The sequence below is a fragment of the Chelonia mydas genome, chromosome 16, assembly GCF_015237465.2.
Source record: "Chelonia mydas isolate rCheMyd1 chromosome 16, rCheMyd1.pri.v2, whole genome shotgun sequence".
In the NCBI taxonomy this organism is placed as follows: domain Eukaryota; kingdom Metazoa; phylum Chordata; order Testudines; family Cheloniidae; genus Chelonia; species Chelonia mydas.
Window position 1 is genome coordinate 16,182,266 of NC_057857.1, and position 21,841 is coordinate 16,204,106.

The 21,841-nt window shown below is 52.2% G+C and overlaps 1 protein-coding gene across 4 annotated transcripts in view; it reads right to left on the reverse strand.

Annotated features, from left to right (window-relative positions):
- Window positions 1-21,841, reverse strand: part of RALGDS (ral guanine nucleotide dissociation stimulator) — a 98,481-nt gene that overhangs the window by 54,997 nt on the left and 21,643 nt on the right. Inside the window, exon 1 of one of the 4 annotated variants that reach the window (XM_043530113.1) lies at window positions 16,168-16,659. The exons of 2 other annotated variants lie outside the window; for them this stretch is intronic. In XM_043530113.1, coding sequence (XP_043386048.1) covers window positions 16,168-16,263 — 96 coding nt within the window. In that variant the 5' untranslated portion in view covers window positions 16,264-16,659. Of the gene's footprint in view, window positions 1-16,167; window positions 16,660-21,841 lie in introns of those variants that run through there. One more of the 4 variants, XM_037879859.2, reaches the window with a different exon arrangement.

Genomic DNA, 21,841 nt, shown 5'->3' on the forward strand with positions numbered 1-21,841 from the left:
GTACTTGAATTATGGGGAGCCTGGGCCCACCTCACTTCTGTCTTATGGCTCCCTTCCTTCTCCCTACTGTTTAAATTGAAGCAAGCTGCTTGCCAGTCAGGGCCCCCTATCGTTTCCCCATAATTCAAGCACTGGGCTGCTGGCTCTTGGCAGTCTATCGGAAGCAGGGCCTGGGGTTTTTTTCAAGGAGCAGGACTTTTGCCTCCCACCGCCTAGGGCTAGAGAAGTTCACCTCAGAAGAAAGCCTCCAGCAGACAAGCACACACACAGAGCATCCATTCTTTGCTGCCATCAGAGATCTGGGGAAAGCAGCTTCACCAGCATTGGCTCAGGGCCAGATCCAGCCACCATGGAAGTCAATGAGACTCTCTCCATTGGCTTCCACGGGCCCAGGAGGAAAGAGGATCCCTCCCCATTCAGCAGTGTAGGATCCCTGCAGAGATCTCCTCACAGCCTGGGATACGTCCTGCCCGTGGGGGTACAGTGAGTTGTCTAGTGAGCAGTGCTACATTATTTGACTCTCCTCTCCGCAGATGGATGGGTTGTTTTACTTCCTGCTGAGCAGCCTCAATTGATGAAGCTTTATTGCTTAAATCAGTCTGGTAACACTATCTCCTTATCAACAGTTAATTACCACACTGCTATGTAGGATGCTCTAGCCAGGAGTCGTGTCAGCATTTCCATTACACACACTGGGGCTCTGAAACTCAGCAGCAAGAATTCACTCAGGGCTGACAGGTATAAGGCACCAGCTTGGAAGTGTGCAGCAAATAAGCCCTTTTCTAAGGCTGGACCCCAGCAGGGCACCTGGATTTTGAAACTGGCTCCTCCCATGGATCTGCAGAGTCTGCTGCAAAGCCCCTAGTTTGGGGAGTTTGTGGGTGGGGGAAGGGAGGGACTCTTCTGGAAACCAGAGAGGCAGGGGGATTGGGGTTTGTTATGTTTCCCTGCTCGCTTGGGTGGGGTTTGCTGCTGGGTTGCTATGGCCTGGATTGTTAACAGCTGTCATGGCCCCTACGACTGGGGACAGGAGCTTTTCTGAGGGCTGCAGCAAAATTAATCCGATAAGTAAGAGGCTGGACTAGTAAATCCAGCCACTGGAGTCTTATCCCTGCAGAAAAGGCCTCCCCTGCCTTGGTGGAACCACCACTGTGGAGCACGGGGGAGAGCGGAGTTTGGGCCCATGGCCCAGCCATCCCTTACCCTCTCTCAGCTGAGACTCACCGGAGCCACTGTTTAAGCCATCCATGTACCAAGGGGAAAGAGAACCCCTGGATTTTCAGCTGCTCTGATCTGGCTCTTTGTGTCCCCATGCAGGGTGCAACAGAGACTGTTCTTCAGTTCCTAGCCCCCACATGGGCCTGGGTGACTACAGGGGCTGGAATCACAAGGGGCATGGCAGGGGAATGGCCAGTGGAGCCATAGCCAAACAACTCCACAGAGGAGGAGTGCAGGGTCTATGGATGGTTTTGCCCCAGCGGCTGAGGAGTGGCTCAGCGAGCTCACAACAATACAACAACAGTTGCCATCTCCTTTTCCTCTTGCTTTCAGCCCCCTCAGCTCCTACTAGTGTTCTCAAGTGTGTATTGCAGCTGCTCATGGCTGCTCTGTTCAACCAGCCATAAATAACACTGAGACTCACACTTCTTTATTCATGTATTGGCAGCCTCTAACTTCTCTTTTGGTTCTGGAAGTTAAGCATTTCGTACAGCGGATCTAAGATGAAAAGAGAAAAAGAAACCCAGAGCTGTGCAGATAAAAACTGAGAGGTGGGGGGAAGGAAGGATGAACAGAGAGAGGTTATTTTAAGTTATCTTGAACTCAAATCCTAGAGCCTGACAGGCTGGCTGCACAAACCCCCTCCACTCAGTCCACAGTTATAAAGAGGAAGTTGGTGCGCATCTGTTTGCCTGTTGCTAGGATCACAGCTCGATGCTGCTGAGATTGTCACACTGTTCAGTTCCAGGCATCTTTCAAACAGCTTCTATACATCTCCAAATCAAAGGCCCCTTCCTGCAAACTGCAAAGGCGGCTTGGCCTGGGGAGAGTTGCATTTCGTAAGGGTGGGGTGTGACCAAGGTTTCCAGCAGAGGCATCAATACTGAAAATGCATGAGAGTAAAACCCAACAGGTTATACTATTCAGCTCTTGATCATTATTGAATCATGCCATCCTTGACACACAGGGAGTAGCATTTTACTATGCAAGCAGTCACGCTGAAATTAAGAGGCTAGCTGAGTCATGAGGTACTGCTGGATGAGTAAGGCTGGCAGCAGTAGACCCGGAGGCCCCAGTTCAGGAAAGCATTCCTTTTCCGGACAGCACTTAAGAATGCGATAAAAGCTAAACACATGGTTATATGTTGTCCTGAGTCATGGCCGTGATGTGCAGCACTTATATAGCACCCTCTGGATCTCAGAGCCCATTAGAAAGGAGGTGTATCTGTTTTATAGGTGGGGAAACTGAGGCACGGAAAGGTTTGGTACCTTGGCCAAGGCTATATGGTGAATCAGTAGCAGAGCTTAGAACAGAGCACAGGTGTCTTGACTGATAGTCCAGATGCCCTATGCATTACGAGAGATAAGATACATGTAACTCGAGGCTATATTTCCATTAACAGGTTCTGTCGACACCATAAACCACAAGGGCAGAGCTTGAGTCATCAAGATGAGCTGCAAGCACAACACAAGTCTCTTTGTGAGGCCAGCAGCTTCTGTTTCACCCCAACAAAGACCCTTAGATGCAAGCCCAGTTTACCCAAACTTCAGCATGATCACCCCATCTCTGCCACTCCTCTCTCCCCAGGGGAGCATGGCTGTGGCCTGTGCTTTTTATTGTCGCAACAGGGAGAAGGGAGCCCCCGGGTCTGACCTCCCAGAGGAGTGAACGGCAGTGTTTTTGGAGGGTGTAATGATTGGGCTTAACTCATCGCCCAGAAAACCCCGTTCCCCCACGGAGGCCATCTGAGTGCGGATGAGCCACAGTTCAGAACTCGAAGCTGAGCTGCATGGAGTAGCAGAGGGAAGGCATCAGACGCCAGGGCAGCACCAGTCCTTCCCTGCATTCCCCTTACTCTAGCAGGGTAGTAATTTGCTGCTGGCCCCTCCCATATCACATTACTGTCTCTCCCTTTGCCAGCTCCCTGCCATGGCTGGTGCATTGGGGGAGGGAGAGCTCAGCCTTGGCCACTCCCCCGCCCACATGGGAGATGGTGGGGAGAAAGGAGAAAGTGCACGGGCCCTCGATCCAAGACCTGGGAAGGGCATGCAGCAGTGTTCGGAGGCCCTTATGCCCTTGTGTGGCAGCTCAGTCCAGGGGCAACCTAGCCCCACATGACTGATTTAAATTACAGCACTTGTGTTTGAATTGCTACAACAAACCACATCAATCAATACATTGACTTGACTTTTTTTTTTTTAAAGACACCCACCCATCTTCCTAGTCACATGTACACACAGCCTTCCTAGCGCTCCCTGCGGCAGCCAGTTTTCTAATGGCACTGTCCTAAACCCATCCGCCATGATGCAAACTGACAGCTGACAGCAAATTGTATTGACAGACCCTTATTGAATGCAACTGTTCAGCAGCAGCCAATCAGGTTCCATCAGTCCCAAAGCCAGGGCTGAATTTGTGCCGGGGCTTGCAAGGGCTGCAAGGAGTGGCAGTTCGTAGCCCCAGCACCTCAAGGCTTGCTGCATCAGTTACAAATGTAAAAAAAATTGCTTGAACCCCGGCATCTCTTTCATTACAAATTAAGCACTGCACACAGACAATTTGCTAAATTATTCTGTCCAGCTGCAGCGCTCAGAAAAGGTAACGAATTACAATCAGCGACCATGCACTCCAACAGGGCTTGATTATGGATCATTGCACAAGCTGCAATGCCAGACGCTTTACAGAGTGAGATGACCTACTGACAAAGTCGGGATGAAAAATGAGAGCGGAAGGGGAGAGAAATGAAGGGACAGAAGCAAGGAAGATGAGACACCATCTCAGGTGGAATGCGGAGGAGGCAGAGCCATAGAGAAAAGCTATCCCAGACTCCAGGAGCTGCAGAGGAGAAGGCTCTCGCACCAGCAGTAATGGGATAGAGGGATGTTGGGTACTAGGTGAACAGAATGAACGAGGAGGGAAATGGAGTGACAAGAGACAAGCTTTAGGGTGAAACCATTTACATCAAACCATGTCCTCAGCTAGTGTAAACTGGGATAGTTCCACTGGAATTACCCCGCTCTACACCAGCTGAGGATCTGGCACATGGTATTTTACACACGTTTCATTCTAATTTTTGCACTGCAACAGTTACCACCAGAAGTGGATAAAATCCAGTCATTTATTCTTGTACACTGAAAGTAGGTTGGTCGAACAATTGCAGGAAATGGCAAGTCTTTCCAAGTTTGCAGCACACTAACCATTAAAGTTGCTTTAACTGCACCAATCCCACAGCTTGTGCAATGGCACCCAGCCAGCGCTGTTCATTCAAATGAAATATTGCTACATTACCCCTCCTACAAGGGGAAGCTATTTCTAGGTGTGCAGTGGAGTATGGATGTCCCTCTGCTGGAGCCCAGTGGGAGCACCCAACGCCATCTCTCCCAATTTCCCTGGAGCCTCCCAGCCGCAGCTGGAAGATATGGTCTGAGCGATGGAGTCTGGACTGATGGATCATGGAAAGCACATGCTCTAGTGGTGTTGGCCTGTGACCCACATGCCAGATGAAGCCGAGAAAGCAGTAGACACAGCCTGGAGGAAACGAAAGGAATTCAGGGCAAAGCACCCTAATGGGCAGCCTGTCAGGGGGCTGGAACAATTTGTATAGTGGGGGTGCTGAGAACCACTGAACCAAACTGAATATGATGAAAACCACTTCAAGCCAGAAGGTCCGGCAGCACCCCAAGCCCCTGTGCAGCCTGGCCCTCCAATGCCCCTCACCGGGAGGGTCTGCAGCATCTCGCCCCATCCCACACAAACCTGCCATTGGGTCCGTTAGTGGATTGTCATTTTAGTGCCAGCCCCGGTGTCTGACGTCCAGTTACCATACAACAGATATCACCTGGGCAGTTTCACCATATGCTGTCCCACCCTGATCACATCCCACTGGGGCCAGGGGCGGAGAGAGGTGGCTTACTTGTAGAGGATCCGTCTGACCACCTGAGGCAAGCTCTGCCTTAGACAAACCTCCCCAGGGTCTCTGAAGGGAAGGCCTGCTCTGAATAAACCGACTGGGCCTACAGGTGGAGAGGACAAAGACCTGCCTATAACAGCACATTCTAAACTTCACCAGCGTACGTTTCTGGAGAGATCAGATGTTACCCTAGCGTGTGCATGTGATGTAGAGGAAACCAGTGTGAGGGAACTGCTGTGGAGAGGTGGAGCCTGGGAGTGCACTGGATAGCGGGATGACTGGGTGTGTGAGTGAGGTTTCCACAGTCAAGCAGCAACGGCCAAATGGGCACAGGAGATCAGGCCCCAGGTGTAACCCTAGCCTGCATGGTTCCTACCTGACTGACAGACAAGAGAGGGGCAACCCTCGGCCAGCTTGTCATGCCAATACAGTCTCGTCAAATTGACTGATGCTCATGCCGCCTTCAGTGCGTGTTGCTGGGACCGGCACCGCAGCCACCTTGTGTTACTTATTTATTTCCAGTGATAAATGTACACAAAGAGGTGCCCTTCTGAAACCTCTCATTCCTCCGACACCCGTGAACAGGGACATATAACCAAACCTGGCACCTACCCCCACGCAGCCCCCTCGCTTCCTCAGCTAAACGGCACCCAACTCCCACTCACCACACACGCCACGAGAACACCCCCAAACCAGGCGCCTCCCTCCTCCGGAGCCTGAGCAAAACGATTCTTCCAGGTGGCCAACAAACCTGAGCTATTTCAGTCCCCACGGCTCCAAAGCAGAGGGCCCCTCGCAGAGAACTCTCTGCCTGCACTCTGGGCAAACAAAGGGTTTGGCTGGGATTATTAATTACATTCCCATTTAATGCGACCGGCCAACGTTTGCAGAGGGCTTTGAAGATGAAAAGCACTGAGAGCCGCATGGGGTTATTCTTGGCATTTGCTGCTGAGTCGTTTTTTGCTGAGTCTTGAAACCATCATTAAAGATAAACGTGAGGCCTGTTAAATGAAACACACGTCACCAGCTGGGTTATGCTCAGGGAATAAAGCACAGACAGGCCGGAGAACCTGCAATAGGCCTGGTCGACAGTGACAATTTTGGGGCAGTCCCCCACTGTTCCTCTGGCACCAGCACAGCCCCACTAGGACTAGCAACCATGGGAACCCTCGTGTAGCCAGCCACGCTGCCATCCAGTCCTCCTCAGAACAGGGTGAGACACCACTGGAAACCAGTCTACACCAGCACTCATACTGCAGGGGCAGTGCAAGGCTAGAGCAACAGAACCCGGGGGGGGGGGGGGGTGCGGGGAGGGGTGTCTAAAATTGTCAGCGCAGACCCAGTCCTCATGGTTCGTGGTGCCCCACTCAGCTCTCAGCCTGGCTGGTGCAAACCCAGAGTAACCTCACTGGCTTGACAGAACACCCTCTGGATTTACACCTCTGGATGTGAGGGGCAGATTTGGTCCGGATCACTTCTTCTGTGGTTTCTAGTTTTCTCCAAAGAAACCAGCCCACCCTTCGCGCCGCACCACAGAAGGGCTCGGTGCTCTGTGCTGAGAGCGAGGGGAGAGGGTGTGCTGTTTTGAACGACAGCCTTCACCAGGAAACAGTCCAACTTTTAGCTTGCAGCTCCACCCTCCCGATAACATCTACAGTGCAGGGGCAGTGGAAAAGACACAGTGTATGAGATCAACATGACAATGTCTCTGATTCATTACCGGGGCTGCTAGTGACTGTCAGTCCATCCAAACAGCCCATGCGCCGGCGAAGCCTACGGATTAATCCAAACACAGGCTGAGCAACAGCAACAGCCAGACACACCAGCAAAACGTGTCTGCTCCGTTCACGCATGCAGAACAAAACCGGGCTTGCACAGCCACAGACAGAGAGGCACTTAATGCTGATGAGGAGGCCACGAGAGGCACATGGGCTGTGTGCCAGCCTGGGATGTGCTGATGCAAGGCAGCAGACTACTCCCTAAGGCTCTTAGCATCGCAGGGCTACTCCCTTTGGAAAGCTGTTAGCAGTGAGTTTGGGGGAAAGGAGCTGGGTTGGGAGCCCTGGAGAATGAAGTTTCTGACACAAAAGGACCATGTGGATGGGTGAGAGGATACAGCAGTGCAGTCTCTATGCTCATTCCCTAAAAGAGAAACCTTCTACATTTCACTCTTTCATGAAAATCTATCAGATTTTATAGATGGGGAAACTGAGGCACAGAGCAGGGAAGAGAGTTCCCCAGGGTTGCCCAGCAGGCCAGCGGCAGAAAAGAGACTAGACCCTTCTGCTGAGTCTCAATCCAATGCTCCATCCTCTAGGCCACACTGCCTCCCCTGTGCACCAATCCTCCCTTCTGTGATGGGTTTTACTTAAGGAAGAGGATTAAACCCCAGTAAAAGGGTATGAGATTGGCAGTCTGCTCAAGTGGATTGCACATGGACCTGGGAGTTCAGCCCTTCTGAGTTCTAACCCTTGCTCTGCCACTGACTCACTGTAGGACCCTGAGCACATCCTCTGTGAGCAAGGGCACAACATGTATTCCCATCTAGGAGCCTTGCAGGGACTGATTAGTTGATGTTTGCACAGTGCTTTGAAGCTGTAAAGTGCTGTAGACAGTAAATTTACTAAAAGAAAAGGAGTACTTGTGGCACCTTAGAGACTAACCAATTTATTTAGTCGCTAAGGTGCCACAAGTACTCCTTTTCTTTTTGCAAATACAGACTAACACGGCTGTTACTCTGAAACCAGTAAATTACTAGCTCATTACAGCTGATCTGAAAGTTCTTTTTGCATGTGCCATAGGCCAGTGTTAAACCTAAGATACCCAGGGCTTGCAGCCTGCTTTTACTCCTAAAGCTCAACTGCACCAAGCACTGAATGTGGCAGGGAACAATCCAGCACTGGGGTAAAATGGGCCCTAAAAGGTCGTTCCCATCTCCTGCCTCTCGGCTCCCGAGCCTGGATCTAAGGTCAAAACTAAGCGTTTATCTTCCAGCTTCCAGAGTGCTGGGGAAAAATATATTAAAGGAATAAATCAGCATGTGAAATACAATTTAACCAATTAGCCCATTGAGTGGAAAATATTTTCTAAGATCTTTGAAGTCAAACCTGCTGTGCAGGTAGAGGGAGGGGAACGGACCCTCGAAAACATCTCTGACTAAGGGGTGGAATTTGGAAAAGCATCCAAGTGACAGAGGAGCGCAAGGACTTGTGCTCCTGTGTCACTTAAGTCTTGTCTGCACGGGAAAGTTTGACCAGTGATACTGGTATAGTTACCCTGCTATAGTTACACCACTATAACCCCTTGTGGTTACTGCTATTCTGGTATTAGAGTGGTTGATCTGCTTTGCATTAAAACCCTTCCAAAGCAACGTAAGTTAAATAGGGAAAAAGGCCCTCTCATATTGGAATAAGAGTGTCCACAGTTGTTTTTCTCTGTACAGCTTATGTAGCGCTTAGGTACTACAGTGATATGGGTTATAGAAATGGTTGTGTTACACTGCATTACTTTGCAGCATACTATAGCCAGGAATGGACCATATACATTGCATTTTAACATGCAGTGCATTGTAATACAGCACTGGACTGACTGCATTGCATTATAATGCATTGCCGTACAGGAGCGGATTGATTGCATTGCTTCACAGAATAGTGGGGACTTGAACCTATGATCTCCTGCACCAAGTGAGCCAAACCATTAGGCTGACACACCGTACTGTGCGTTGCTCCCTGTAATAGAGTGTAACATCATAATGGGACATATCGCACTGGTCCCTCCTGATCCTGAAGCTTCCAACTGTCTCTCAGGGTGCGGAGGTTGCTGGTTCAGCTGGCAAAGCAGTGTACTGTAAAGTGCCATTTGATGAAGCATTTACAAATATGCCAGAGATGCCCCCCAAAAGCCAGTGTGCGTTGCTTGCAGCAGCCAGTGCATGGATTTCCCCTTCTCGGATCAGCTCGCACAGCCATAGAAGCAGCTGCTCTTTTGCTGGCAAAGCACTCCAGGTTCTTTAGCAATCCTTCCCATTTTGCCTTTCTTGCTGTTTTGGGGTGGATTTTGCAATTGTTTCTGCTGAGTCGTAGAAGCGAGAGGCCAAGAACGGGTGGGCCACAGTCAAGCTTCCTGCACAGCTCTGCCATTGCCCCTCGACCGGACCTACAGCACTGTGGTATGTCAGCCCAAGGGTTTGGGTCACATGGTGCAGGGCACAGGTTCAAGAACCTGCCAAGCTCAGACACCAGCAGCCTGATCCAAAACCCTCAGGAGTTACTGAGAGTCACTTAACACCACGTTCAATGGGCTCTAGTCTAGACTAGACCCTTGGCACCAAACTAATACCTTGCAATCCAGGACTTCAAAGCACTTCACAGCCCTTAATGTGCTAACCCTCACAACCCTGTGACGGAGGACGGGGTTACCAAGCCCCATCTTACAGACAGGGAACCTGAGAGGTAAAGTGACCTGCCCACGGTCACATAGATAGTCAGTGGCAGAACTTGGATTAGAACCCAGAACTCCTCCCCCCAGGTCTGTGCTCCAATTAATAGACAGCTCTTCCTGTGCACCTGGACGCTCCCGGCAGGTGAGGGGAGCTCTCCAATTTCTGCTGCCCACTGGCGGGTTTCAGGGCAATGGGGAAGGGCCCCATTCTCAGGGAGCGGCGTTTTTGAGGGTGTGCTGCACCCCAGCCTGTACAAGGATATTGCACAGAGACTCGGCGTGAAGCTGTTGGACAGGAGCCTTGTTATCACTCAGCAAATGGCTCCCAGTGCAATTACGTCTGTTTTAAAAACACACAAAGCCAATTGTCCATCTCCCCCTTGCCTGCGGGAGGGGCGCGTCCGGGACACTGAGCCTGGAGCCAGGCCAGGAGTTCCCATCACGGATGGGAAAGGGCCGCCTGACGTTATCGCCAGATGGGCCAACAGCAGCTGCATACCTGGAGAATGATGTCTTCTCCTGGCCCCAAATCACACCAGACGAGCTCCTAATCAGAGCCAGAGGCGCAGGCCACAGCGAGGGGCTCCACTTCCCCAGCTGCAGGCAGCCCTTCTATGCTTCCACCTGAATCTGCCGTCCATCTCTCCTTCGGGTGCCCTCTCCATCTGTTCTCCCGAGCTCCCACCCAAATCCTTCCATCCTCCAGACATCCTGGCCAGCTATCCTTCCAATACCTAGCTAACCCGAGCCCGTCTCTGTCTCCCCCTAGTGCCTCTCAATAGTCCTCTCCCTGTCCGTCTGTCCTCTTGATATCCTGTATCCGTTTGTCCTCAAGAGTTCCTGTCCAGACCCTGCTGTACTCCTGCACGCCTGTCCTTCCCCCTTGATCAACGGTCTGAATCCTTCTCTCCTCCCAAGGGATGCTTGGACAGGCTTATACAGCCACTGGAGCCCTCCTATAGTGAGGTCACTGCTTCCCATTGAGCAGCAAAGTTCTCATCGTGCTACAAGTGGAACTGCAATAAGCCACACAATAGGGTACAGATGCACTGGGAAAATGCAGCATGTTAGAGAGCATGTTACTCAAAAGGAGGTTAAACACAGTGGTGCAGACAAAGGACAAGTCATGTTTAAAACATGTCAGCTTGGCACGGTTAACACACACTTTAGACCTCCTTTTCAAAAACCAAGAGCCACGGCACTGGGTGCAAAAATACTTCACTAGCCATTCAGTCCAAAGACCTGATTTTGCAGGCACAATCATGACAACGGTACTCACCAATTACTTGTGCAATTGCACAGACTTCTCTCCACCCCCCCCCCCCACTACAGCCCTGGGCTGCCCAGATTTTGAAAATCAGGCCCAGCAATGATAGTTTTAATCGATCCCATGTTATCAATAGCTCTCAAAACACTTTACAAAGGAAGGTCAGCATCCTCTTCCCCATTTTATAGATGGGGAAACGGAGGCACGGAGACACAAAGTGACTTGCCCACAGTCCCAACAGTAAAAACTGGAAAAGAATCCAGGTTTCCTGAATCCCAGTCCAATGCTCTACTTACCAGCTAACACTGCCTCTTACTACAAGTGGTATGTCTAACCATCCACACAGTCAAATTTCTATTAGCTGTCTACGTTCATTCATCTCTGCTCTATCCACAGGCACTCCAAAATCAGTAAAGTTAATTGGCAGTGATTATTTCTAGTGAACTAGGAGTGCTGTACGCGTTGAAGCTCTGGGGTACCCGAGAATGCTGGGGTCAGGCTGTGTGTGGAGAAGCTTGCACCGCACCCAGCAGGGAGCCTGAAACTACGTGGAAAGCATCTTTCACACTAAGACAAACTGGCTCCACCATATCTCTCCACCCACTGTGGAAATGCAGCCAATTCTGGGGTGGAACATGACAGCCAGCAAAGGTGCCATGTTGCTAACCTGGCGGTACTGGTGCCTGATCAGGGAGGGAGCAGAGAGGTGGAGCTGGGAAGAGGCGCCGCAGGGGTCTGTTGGCAGTGCTAAACTGTTGGCAAAGAGTGGACCGGGCTATGTGTCTCCACGGCAAGATAGCAGGGCCTACAGCAACCGCTGTGGGGGGGAGTGGGGCTGATCATCATCAAGTGCAAGGGAAAACGACTCGCTGACATGCCTGGGAGCTTCTGGGAAAGAGCATCAGGCAGCGTGAGTGGGTCAGTGACTCAGCCCCTGGCACTCACACTCTGCTGAGGCAGCACAGTGCTGGGGAAGCTGCTGCCTCCCTTTGCGTGAAGTTCATTTTTTATCTCCCCCGCCTGGCCCCCCCAAATTCTCTCTTGCTAGCAGATCAGATCGGGGCTGGGGCCTGCTCACTGCGGCGGGGCCCATGTATTCAATCATTTGCTCATTCTGCATCTGGATGAATTTCACTGCTTGGGAAGTTGAGAATCTGATCTGACTGACTGGAGGCACATCCAGAGAAGGGCAGACACAGGACAAGTTTTCCTCTACATAACTTTGCCAATGCACCACCATCCTGACCCACAGCATCCCCTGCCCGTGCCCCCCCCCACTCAGCTCTGCCAATGTGCTACTGTCCTGACCCACAACATCCCCTACTGTCCCACACTCCAGCCCCCACGCAGCTTTGCCAGCCCCCCTCATGAACTGTGAAGTTTGACTAAGCAGACAAAGATCCACTGGGGATGAGGAGACCAACTTCCTCTCATGCTTGTAACCTGCAGCAGGATTTGAACACAGGTCCCTGGAGACTGCACTCCAAGTCGGGCAGGCTTCCACTCCCTGGGCTGGGAGCGGTGTGGAGTTGGTTTGCTGAGCCAGGGGTTGGGGTGAACCAATCACTGCCTGTAATTTTGGGCTGGGAATGAGAGACGGTGAAAGGTCTTGGGAAATACGTCTCCAAAAGAGTCTCTTTCGGGATCTCCTGGGGGCCGGAGAACGGAGGTCAGAGGGTGCAGAGATCCCCCTCTCCAAATACCCAACGGTCCAGGGTCACCAAAGATTTCCAAACTTGACTCCACTGAGAGAGGCGGCCTGGGAAGCTGAGATTCCTCCTTCAGGGGAAATGCCAGGGCAGGCACCCCGACTGGCTCTCACTGGGGTGGTCTCCCCGTCCTGGCACAGGCGGGCGGGTGATGCTGCCAGCACAGCAACAGAAGATATGAGCGTGGGCATGCCGGGAATAATATGCTCAATTTGGCCTCCCCCGGGCAGAGAGCGCGAGTAAGCACTTGAGATTGTGCAAGTGGAGTTTCCATATTGGCACATGAGAGATACGGCTCTGGATTTCCCCACAGAAGTTTCCACTATGGGGCGTGAGCTGTGCCAGCCAGCAGAGGAGGAGTATGAAAGGATGCCAGCTCTGCCAGCATATTTGTATGCAATTGCTCCCCCACTTCCCAGGGCTGATGGACAGGGTTAATTCTTCCCAGGCTTGCAGAGGGACTGCAGGGACTCAAAGCAAGTTTATACACAGCAAGAAGGAGCCCATCTCGAACCTGCAGATGCTAATCCTTCTAGTCAAAAGCCGCAGTCTGCTCCCAAGCATTGCCTGCTGACACTCGCCCAGCTGGAATCCAAATGCTCTCTGCTAGAAGCAGGAAGGCCAAGAAGTTGGAAAATGCCAGCATTGCTTTGCGCATGATGGACAAGAATAACTCCCTTCAAGTTAGCTTGACACCCTCTGTGTGTAGCTTGCACTTTGTCCTGAATTACCCTGTAACTCTCCTAAATTAGGAGAGTTTCAGGACAAAGCACAAGCCATACACTGAGGCACTCAGGTTGTACTTGCAATGGGAAAGCTGGGACAGATTCCGTGCTCACCTATGACGGTGTAAATCCAGAGCAACTCCTCCTACCTTGGACTCACTCCAATGTAACTAAGAGCAGAATTCAGAATCTACACCAGACCTGAGGCCATAGGAAAATGCCCATTAACCCTTCCATCCTGAACAGCAGACCTGGTATGTTCAAGGACAAACAGCTCTCTGGTGGAGCCAGGGGCACCCCAAAAACAAGCTCCCCCAGGACCAGGACACACCCTGACATTCCAGCCAACTATCTGGGCCTCTCACAGTGACTTGGCTGCCGAGACCTGTGCATGTTCCAGCAGCTGCAAAGGGGTTAATGGAAATAACTCCTAAAATACAGTGTTTATGTCTGAAATAAAAGCAAATTTGACTTTGTGCAGTAAAACCAGGAGTAAAAAGAAAAGGAGTACTTGTGGCACCTTAGAGACTAACCAATTTATAAATAAACTGGTTAGTCTCTAAGGTGCCACAAGTACTCCTTTTCTTTTTGCGAATACAGACTAACACGGCTGTTACTCTAAAACCAGGAGTGACATTAACAAGGAGAGGCCGTTTCAGATCAATCCAGGCCAGGGTTTTCTCCTCCTAAATTCAGTCCTGAGAGGCCAGCTCAGGTGAGCATAAAGATCCAGTTCAGACTTTCATCTTCCTTAGTTTACATTAATCTCCCAGGGAATCCTCTACCTGTCTTGGGGCAGCCCAGGGAGTTCCCTAGGTAATGCTCCAACAGTCACAGGTAAATCCAGCACTGGCTTTCCCTGCCCAGCAGGAATGGATTCTGGACTGACTATACTTCTGAATCCAGTTACATGACAGTGAAACACTCAGCCTGGTTAGGGCTGTACAAGCCCCTTGGTCCTAAATAGGGTGACCAGATGTCCTGATATTATCTTGACCATCCCACTACTGGGGCTTTGTCTTATATAGGTGCCTCTTATCCCTCACAAGACCCTAATACCCCCAGGGCCATCCCGATTTTTCACACTAGCTATCTGGTCACCCTAGCCTTAAGGAACCTGCCAACACACTGCAGACAAATCAAAGGATGAACAAGATGCCAGGAGGCACTGCCCTAAGAGATACAGGCAAATCAGGTGCTCAGATACCGCAGCGGTGAGCACAACAGACATGGGAGGGAGAATGAGAGGACGGAAGTGTCAGGACAACGGGACCACTGGCAGGATCCGGCCCTCTTCGCCCCAGCCCTTTGCAGCGCTAGAGGAGGGTGTGGGTTGGCTGCACACCTCTCCTCACTCCCTTGAAATACGAGTCTTCCTGTCTTCCTCCACGCCCCTCAGAGCCGGTCCTGAGAAGCTTGGGCTGCCCCAAAGCCCCAGTCACTGCAGTGGGAGTTGCAAGGTGCTGAGCCCTGTCAGCAGCTGGCCCCTCACCTGCTGCACCTCCCCATACACAGCTTGGTTACCTAGCTCCAGCCAGCTGTGTGGCAGCCACGCAGGTATCCTCATTACCACAGCCACAGCAGCCAGCCAGCATCTCCCGGCCAAAGCCCTGGGGTGTATCTAATTGCAGATGCTGTGCAAGTCACTTTTTATTTATGGAGACACTTTCCCTGGCTGCTGAGCACGGCCTGCTGGGGGTTTCCCTCCCTGCTGGGACCGGAACCCGCCGCATGGGCGTGTGGGGGAGGGGAGGCACAAGGTCCTTCTTCTTTGTCTTTTTTGGGTCTCTTTAAAACCACCGCCACCACATGGGAATCACATCAATAAATATAATCACTCAATCAATAAGTGTGACGTCAACATCAATACGTTAATTGCACAACTGTCAAGAAATTCAGATGTAATGTCCCTGCAACAACCAAACTCCGCCTGTCCCCCTTGGATATACCCATGATGGGCGCAATTCTGCCCCCAGTGAAGCCAGAAGAAGTTTTACCCCAGACACCAACAGGACCAGGACTGGGTACCATATGAACACCCAAAATGCAGTATGAACAGGGAGACCAGATGCCACCTGCGTGCGTCTAAGCCTACGGAAAGAGGGGCAGTGATATTGGGTCGCTGAGCAGTACAGCGTGTCACATGGCCCAGCGCTGTGTAATCAGGTCTGTAATGTATTCACACGTTGGGCAGAGTTAAGGTTGCTGAAGGAACCTTGCCTCTGAATTTCCTGGCATTGACTGCAGCATTGAGGAGGAGATTCCCAAATGCACCAGACAGGATTTTTGCACTTAACGGGCCAAATTCCACCCTGAGTTGCTCCAGTGGGGTTTGCACCAGAGTAATAGAGAGCAGACTCTAGCTCAGAGTGAAGTACTAAACAGCTGGAGAGTCAGTGATTGAAGGTGTAAAACAAAGCCTGTGCAGAAGGAGATTTAAGCTCTGCAGCAGAATGGTGCCTCTGAAATTCCACATCAGCACTGTCCTGCATTGACACAAGGCAACCCACACCAACAGGCTGCCCTGGGGTGACACAGAAATGGGGTTTCACTTGTTGTCCCACCTCACATGACAAACATCCTCTTTTGCTTTGACTGGTGAAATGCATTTAACTTTCTAGAAACGTTTCCCCCACCCTCTCCTCCCACATTTGGTCCCCTGGATTTTGGAAGAGCAAGAGACAGTCTGCCACAAAATACGCCTCTGCAAAGGAGACAAACTGTTGCTCATGGAGATCGCACCAGCCCTCAGCAGCTCTAACTTCACCAGAACTTCCCCGTTCCCAGGAACGCTGCTGGTTGGATGGGAGGGTGGGGATCAAAAACCCCTTCCGGCTCCTTATGCCCCATCCCCACCCCTTCGAGCAGTACACCCCTTTTACTTGCTTTCTCTGTACTCACATCATCATCCTGGACGCTCAGAGGAATATCCAGCATGCACATCTGCATGGGCTGAACCAGAGCCTTCTGCACATTGAACAAAGGTTTTGCCTCCATCTTCGCAGCACTGGAAAGATTTCTCTCTCCCTCTTTTTCTCTCTCTTTCCTTCCAATTCTTAGACTAAGAGTAAGTCCAGCCCTGGAGATGAAGTAGATTGAAGCTCTCCCTTTGATCAGCTTTGCCAGTGCATCTTGCCAACAGCTGCTGCTTCTGCTGCACTAAGAGGTCTTATTTCCTTCCTTGCAAATCAAAGAGCCGCGGAGCCACACCAAGAGGCTTTCTGTGTGCGTGTGCAGCCAGCGATGTTCTCGAGATCTGAGAAACAGCCCTTCTCTGCAAGCGGGCCACAACATGCTCCTTTCCCCAGCCTCCTTCCTCTCACTTGGTGTGATCTATGCTGCTAGCTCCTGCGGCCGCTTTGCACTGGCGCAGGGTTTCCAGCCTCATCTACATGCATGGCACTCGCAAACCCCTGTGCATTGTCTCCAAGCCACAACAGGTCCTGCCTGCTGTTGATTTCCTATTAGGATCGAACTGTGTCTGCTGTAGCTACAGCATTTCCCTGTGATTGTTGTGTCAGGTAGGCAAGCTGTGTTGGAGGAATAGGTGTGTGGGGAGGGCAAACTTCAGCCTTATCCTCCCCCTTTTCTTTCCTTTTTCCATGCCTCTCTTGTATAGTGTAAGGTACCATTTCAGATAAATGCCTCCCTATGCTCACAGGGGCACCAGGAGGCTCAAATAATTCATACCCAGAGAGCACTGGGGGTTCCTGTTATGGAAGAGCAGTGCATTGCTAAAACGGACCAGGTGAGATTCTCAATCATTTCACTCGTGAAAAGCTTTGCCCCATGGGCCAGGCAATGCCACCCATCAGGGAGCCTTGCCAGCCACGGAGTCCATTGCATTGTGCCTTGAGTTTGACATGGGGCTTTGCTGGAGGCATGTTCCGGGCGTGGAGCATGTCCCCCCATAATGTCCATCAGCAGTGACTGGATCAGTGTCAGGGGGGAGCTCTCCCTCCACTGGGAGTTTAGTGTCCCTGCCTCCATGGATCAGTCTCCCCAGCAAACCCCATCCCTAGGACCCTTCTGCTCACCAGCATTAGGAGCACAACTCTTGGGTGCAGAGGAGGAAATGAGAGACCTGCTGAGGCAACTGCACTGGTCTCCAACATCTGGAGACTGGGGACCGAGTGAAACGAGGCTGCTGGTCACCATATGGATCCGTCACAGAACAGGGCCCCTGGGGTGTCTCCACCCAGTACTTGTGTCCTCCTGGCCTTTCCTGGGGGATGGGCACTGGCTGGAGAGAGGCTGCTCCCCAAGGAAGCATGGCTCTGCTGCTTTCGCCCTTCGCTCAGCTCTGCGCGGCTCAGCACCTCACCCTGCAGCAGAGCACCGGCTCCGGCCAGATGGCAAGGCCGCTCGGTGCCACGGCCCACTGCCCTTATCCCCACCAGGGCCTGAAATCAGGCCTGTCCCGTCTGGTGGAAATGGCCAGTCACAAAGGAGCAGGCTAGAGGGCTCAGCTAACTGGGCCCAGTGAGCAGACTGGAAGTGGCTGGAATCCCCTGGGTGCTTGCTGCAGGGCTAGTTCTAGATTCCAACAGGTACGATTTCAAATGGCTCTGCCGGGTCCCTAGTAACGAGAGCGACCTTCACAACCAGCCCCCTTCCAGGTAGTCTCTGTAGACAGGCCAAGGGCGGAGTGGACAGGGAGTGTAAACTCCCATCTGCCGCATCGGTGGCAGAGAGCTGCCCTGTCTTGGCCCGCACTGACCCTCCTGGACCCTCACCCCGGCACCTGGCAGCAGTGCCAACTTGGGCACATAGAACATTTCGCCTTGGCTGTGCAGCGTGAGAGGCCTTTCAAAATCACACTGGGTATATTCATCAGGGGCTAAGAGAGCCCCTGGGCAGCCGGTTGTGGGGGCGCAGCATGATGGGGTGCAGTGAATGGGAACCCCTCGGCTCTGGGCACACACAAGGAGGCCTGAATCTCCACTGTCCCTGCTGTTCCACCTCCATCCGGCTGGCCTTGGCCACAGGGCCTGGCCTGGAGCACACGTGGATTTCCCGGGGAGCACAGGCAGGAACCTGTTGGGGTTTGCATTCCTCTGCCGTTAGGTAACCGGCTGCTCAGCGTTCAGCCTCAGAGCCGCTGCCGCTCTCTTCCTGCCCTCCTCCGACGTGGGCGCGTCACTCGCACACAAGCCAGAGCTGTCCAAGCCACTGGGCCCGGGCAGGCCTCACACATGCACAGCCTCATGGGGAAAAGCTACAGCCTCCTCTGTGCCACTGCCTCTCAGGGCAGGGGGCCTGGCACGCTCCGTCAGCCCTGCTGAGATAGCCTATCCCTGGGCACATGGGAGGGGACTTTCCCAGCCTCCTGCTGGAACTGTTCCCCAGGCCCAGCTACCCGGAGCCGGGAGCTGTGCCTACTAGAGGCAACGCTGCCTCAGGCCCAGCAACATCCCTGTCTAGTAGCATAAACCAGGACACAGCCGGGAGAGGCTGAGATCCAGAGTGTTCACTCCATTACACTGTGGTAAATCCGCAGGGCCTCTGCTGAGCTCCGTGGGCCCAGGGTCTGCTACCCAGGGCCTGCACTCAGGGCGACAACCGAGAGGGTGGGGTTAAATACCACCTTTGTACTGCACAGTTGCCAACTTTCACGTGGTAAATAAGCACCCCAACCTTCACAATAAGCCAAAAATCAAGCTAATCCCATTACAAAACAAGGCCAAAACAATCCAATCCCTAAGAACCCCAACACTCTAAGTGACTAGGCCCCCCACGTGCAGTCTGGGACTGTGGTGGGCCCGCTGTGCACCCCTGACTCTCTCCCCACATTGTCCCTGCTTGCCCCTTCCCCCCCTTGTCCCTGCTTGCCAGGAGCCGATCAAAAAAAAAAGAAGCAACGAGCTACAAGCCAAACAAGCAACAAGCCCAAAACTAGCCAACAAGCAACTCACAAGCCAATTAAGCCAAAACCAAGTCCAATTTCTGTTTTTTCCCCCATGGGTTTGGCATATCTGCCGCCCATGTTTTGGGCCTGTCCAGGGGCCTGCCTGGCTCTCGGACAGTTAGAGCAGCTCTGAGGTTGCTCTAATGGGAGCTCAGGCTGCCATATGGCTCACAGGCAGCTGAGAATAGCCAGAGCGTTCCAGCCACACCCTCTTCTTCTCTCTAACCATCCCCACTATGCCCTGATGCTGGGGACTGTGAGGGGACCAGTGTAGAACCCGTATGTTCTTCCTACACCAGTCAGGATGGCTCCTACCCAAAGGCCACTTTATGCTTAGAGAAGCCCTTAAAGCAATGGGGAATCAGTCCTAAAGTCCAGCATTGTTGAGAGGGGAATTTGCCCCCAGCAGTGCCGGGGGAGGGGCTCTTTCATAGGCTTTACCGGCTGGATGGCGCTTAAAGCCTCCAGTGCGAACCAATACCTTCTGCTAGCACCCCTAAGAAAGGGGCCCTTAATGCACTCCATTAGTGCTGTGCAAGGCTCTACAAGAGGGTGAGGTGAGCAATTCCTCCCTGCCCCTGTGCTGATCAGCTCATGCTCTAAAGCAGGAGAACGGAGTCCTCTGTGTAGGATGGTCTATAAGGACCTTTAGTTCCCTTCCCCTGGGGTTCGAGCTCAAGTCCCAACTACATTTCCAGTGATGGTAGGTGCAGGGGATCATGGTTTCAGACCCCGCTCTGAAGACCCAAGTTCAAATCCTGGCTCCAGTATACACAGCCCAGCTCACACCACAAACCACAGTGGGACACATCCCTACATTAATAAGCCAGGGGGCACAGCTTAGGCTCGCCATCAGACCACGCAATGAACCAGTGTATGTGGGCACTGGCAGAATTGACATCTGGAGAAGGAAAATGAGGTCAGGTTCAAGCCCTGAAGTCCCCTAGGAGTACAGTTCCCTGGCTCTTTCCCATGGAAGCCTCTGCAATTAATTAAGTGGCGATATGGAAACCGAGGCCCATTGTCCGCCTGGTGGATGTGTCTGTCCCCGTCCCCGGTGGCAGCAAAAAGAGAAAAGCGACAGGGGTAATTGTCTCCAAGCCAGCACATGGCTGGCACGGGGCCAGTGCCTGCTCCACAAGCCCCAGAGCTCAGTGACCTCTGCGTAGGGCAGCCATAAAGCTGTCAAAGAGAGGAAATAACCTCTCAGGGAGAGTCAGAAACCATGCAAAAGACTTTGAAAGAAAAACAAAACATTAAGTCCCTGGACTGGCCCAAGGGAAAGGCTGGTGCCACTTGCAACAGAGGAGCATGGGCAGCAAGAGACTGGGGGGCTACACAGGGCAGGCCCATCTGGAACAAGTAGCAGCTGGATCTGGTGGAAAGGTGGCTGAAGGGAAGGATAAGGGTTTGCTCTGCCAGGGAGGCACCAGCAGAGGCCCAGCAGTGGGGCTCCAGGCTATTACTCCTTTGCATTCACAACGTTCATAGCCCCCCATCCTACATTCTGCTCCATGTCCCTAGACAACAGGCAGCAGTTCCCACCCGTGATGGACTCCCAGACTTAAGCCAACCCTGCTGTTGCTGACAGCATCTTAAAACTAGAGCCCTGAGACTGCTGGTCAGGGTGGTGACCGGCTTTATATGATCTCCAGAGGAGAATCCACCGACCACGATCCCAGCGTGCACTGGGCTCAGGGTAAAACCTGGGGTGGATTCTTTGGGGGAATCAGGCTCTTCCTTGGTCTCCATCAGGTATCTGAAGTCGTTGCCAGGACACCACAAGCTTCTCCATCCACGAAGGATGTTTCATTCCCCTTCACTGTTCTCCCAACAGCTCTGGTAGGATGGGGAAACTAGTGACCCTATCCCAGGAGCTTTGAAGAATGGCTTCATCAGGGATCTTCAACAGGAGTGGAATGCAGAGATTGCCCTTGCTCATGACAGTTGCCAAGCCAGCCACTTTCCACAAGGATCCCCAGGGACTTGGGCATATGGCCACAATACGACCTCGTCAATTTTGCACAGGAGCTTGGGGTTGATTGTTTCCTGCAGGTCCAGCCAGGCAGCTGGCAACCATTGTTGGGAAAACGCCGCTTTCCAGTAAAGGTCTCGTCAGGAAAGGAATGATTCCAGAGAAGTTCACCAGGGATTCCTACGCAGGTCCCTGCGGGCTCTGACTGGTCCACTACTGCCCTAATGGATAGACAACTGCCTGTCTGGGACATGCACCTCTCCCAACACAGGGTGGTTTTTAACCCCCAAGGTCCTTTATGAAAATGCTCCCAGGTTTTCGGCTGTGAGACTGATTGCCCAGCAGATCCCTGCAGAGTGTAAGGAAAAGGCTGCTGTGTGAGGTTTGCTCATCATCAGTTCAACTTAGGGCACTGAAGCTAGCATTTGTAAACCAAAAGGCCTTGTCTACACTGAAATTTTAGCCACTGGTGTAACTGCGATGGTGCAAACCCAAAGCATAGACACCATTTACAAAGACCTGGCACAGATTTGTACCGAGGGACTTAAAAACGCAGCATAGGCAAGGCCTTAGGGGAGTAGACAGCTCACAGGAGACAGTGTTCGCCAAGGGTTGCGCAATCTGACCTGAAGGTTTTACAAGTCAAACATCAAAGGCTCCATGATATTAAAGAAATCCCGTAAAGACAATGG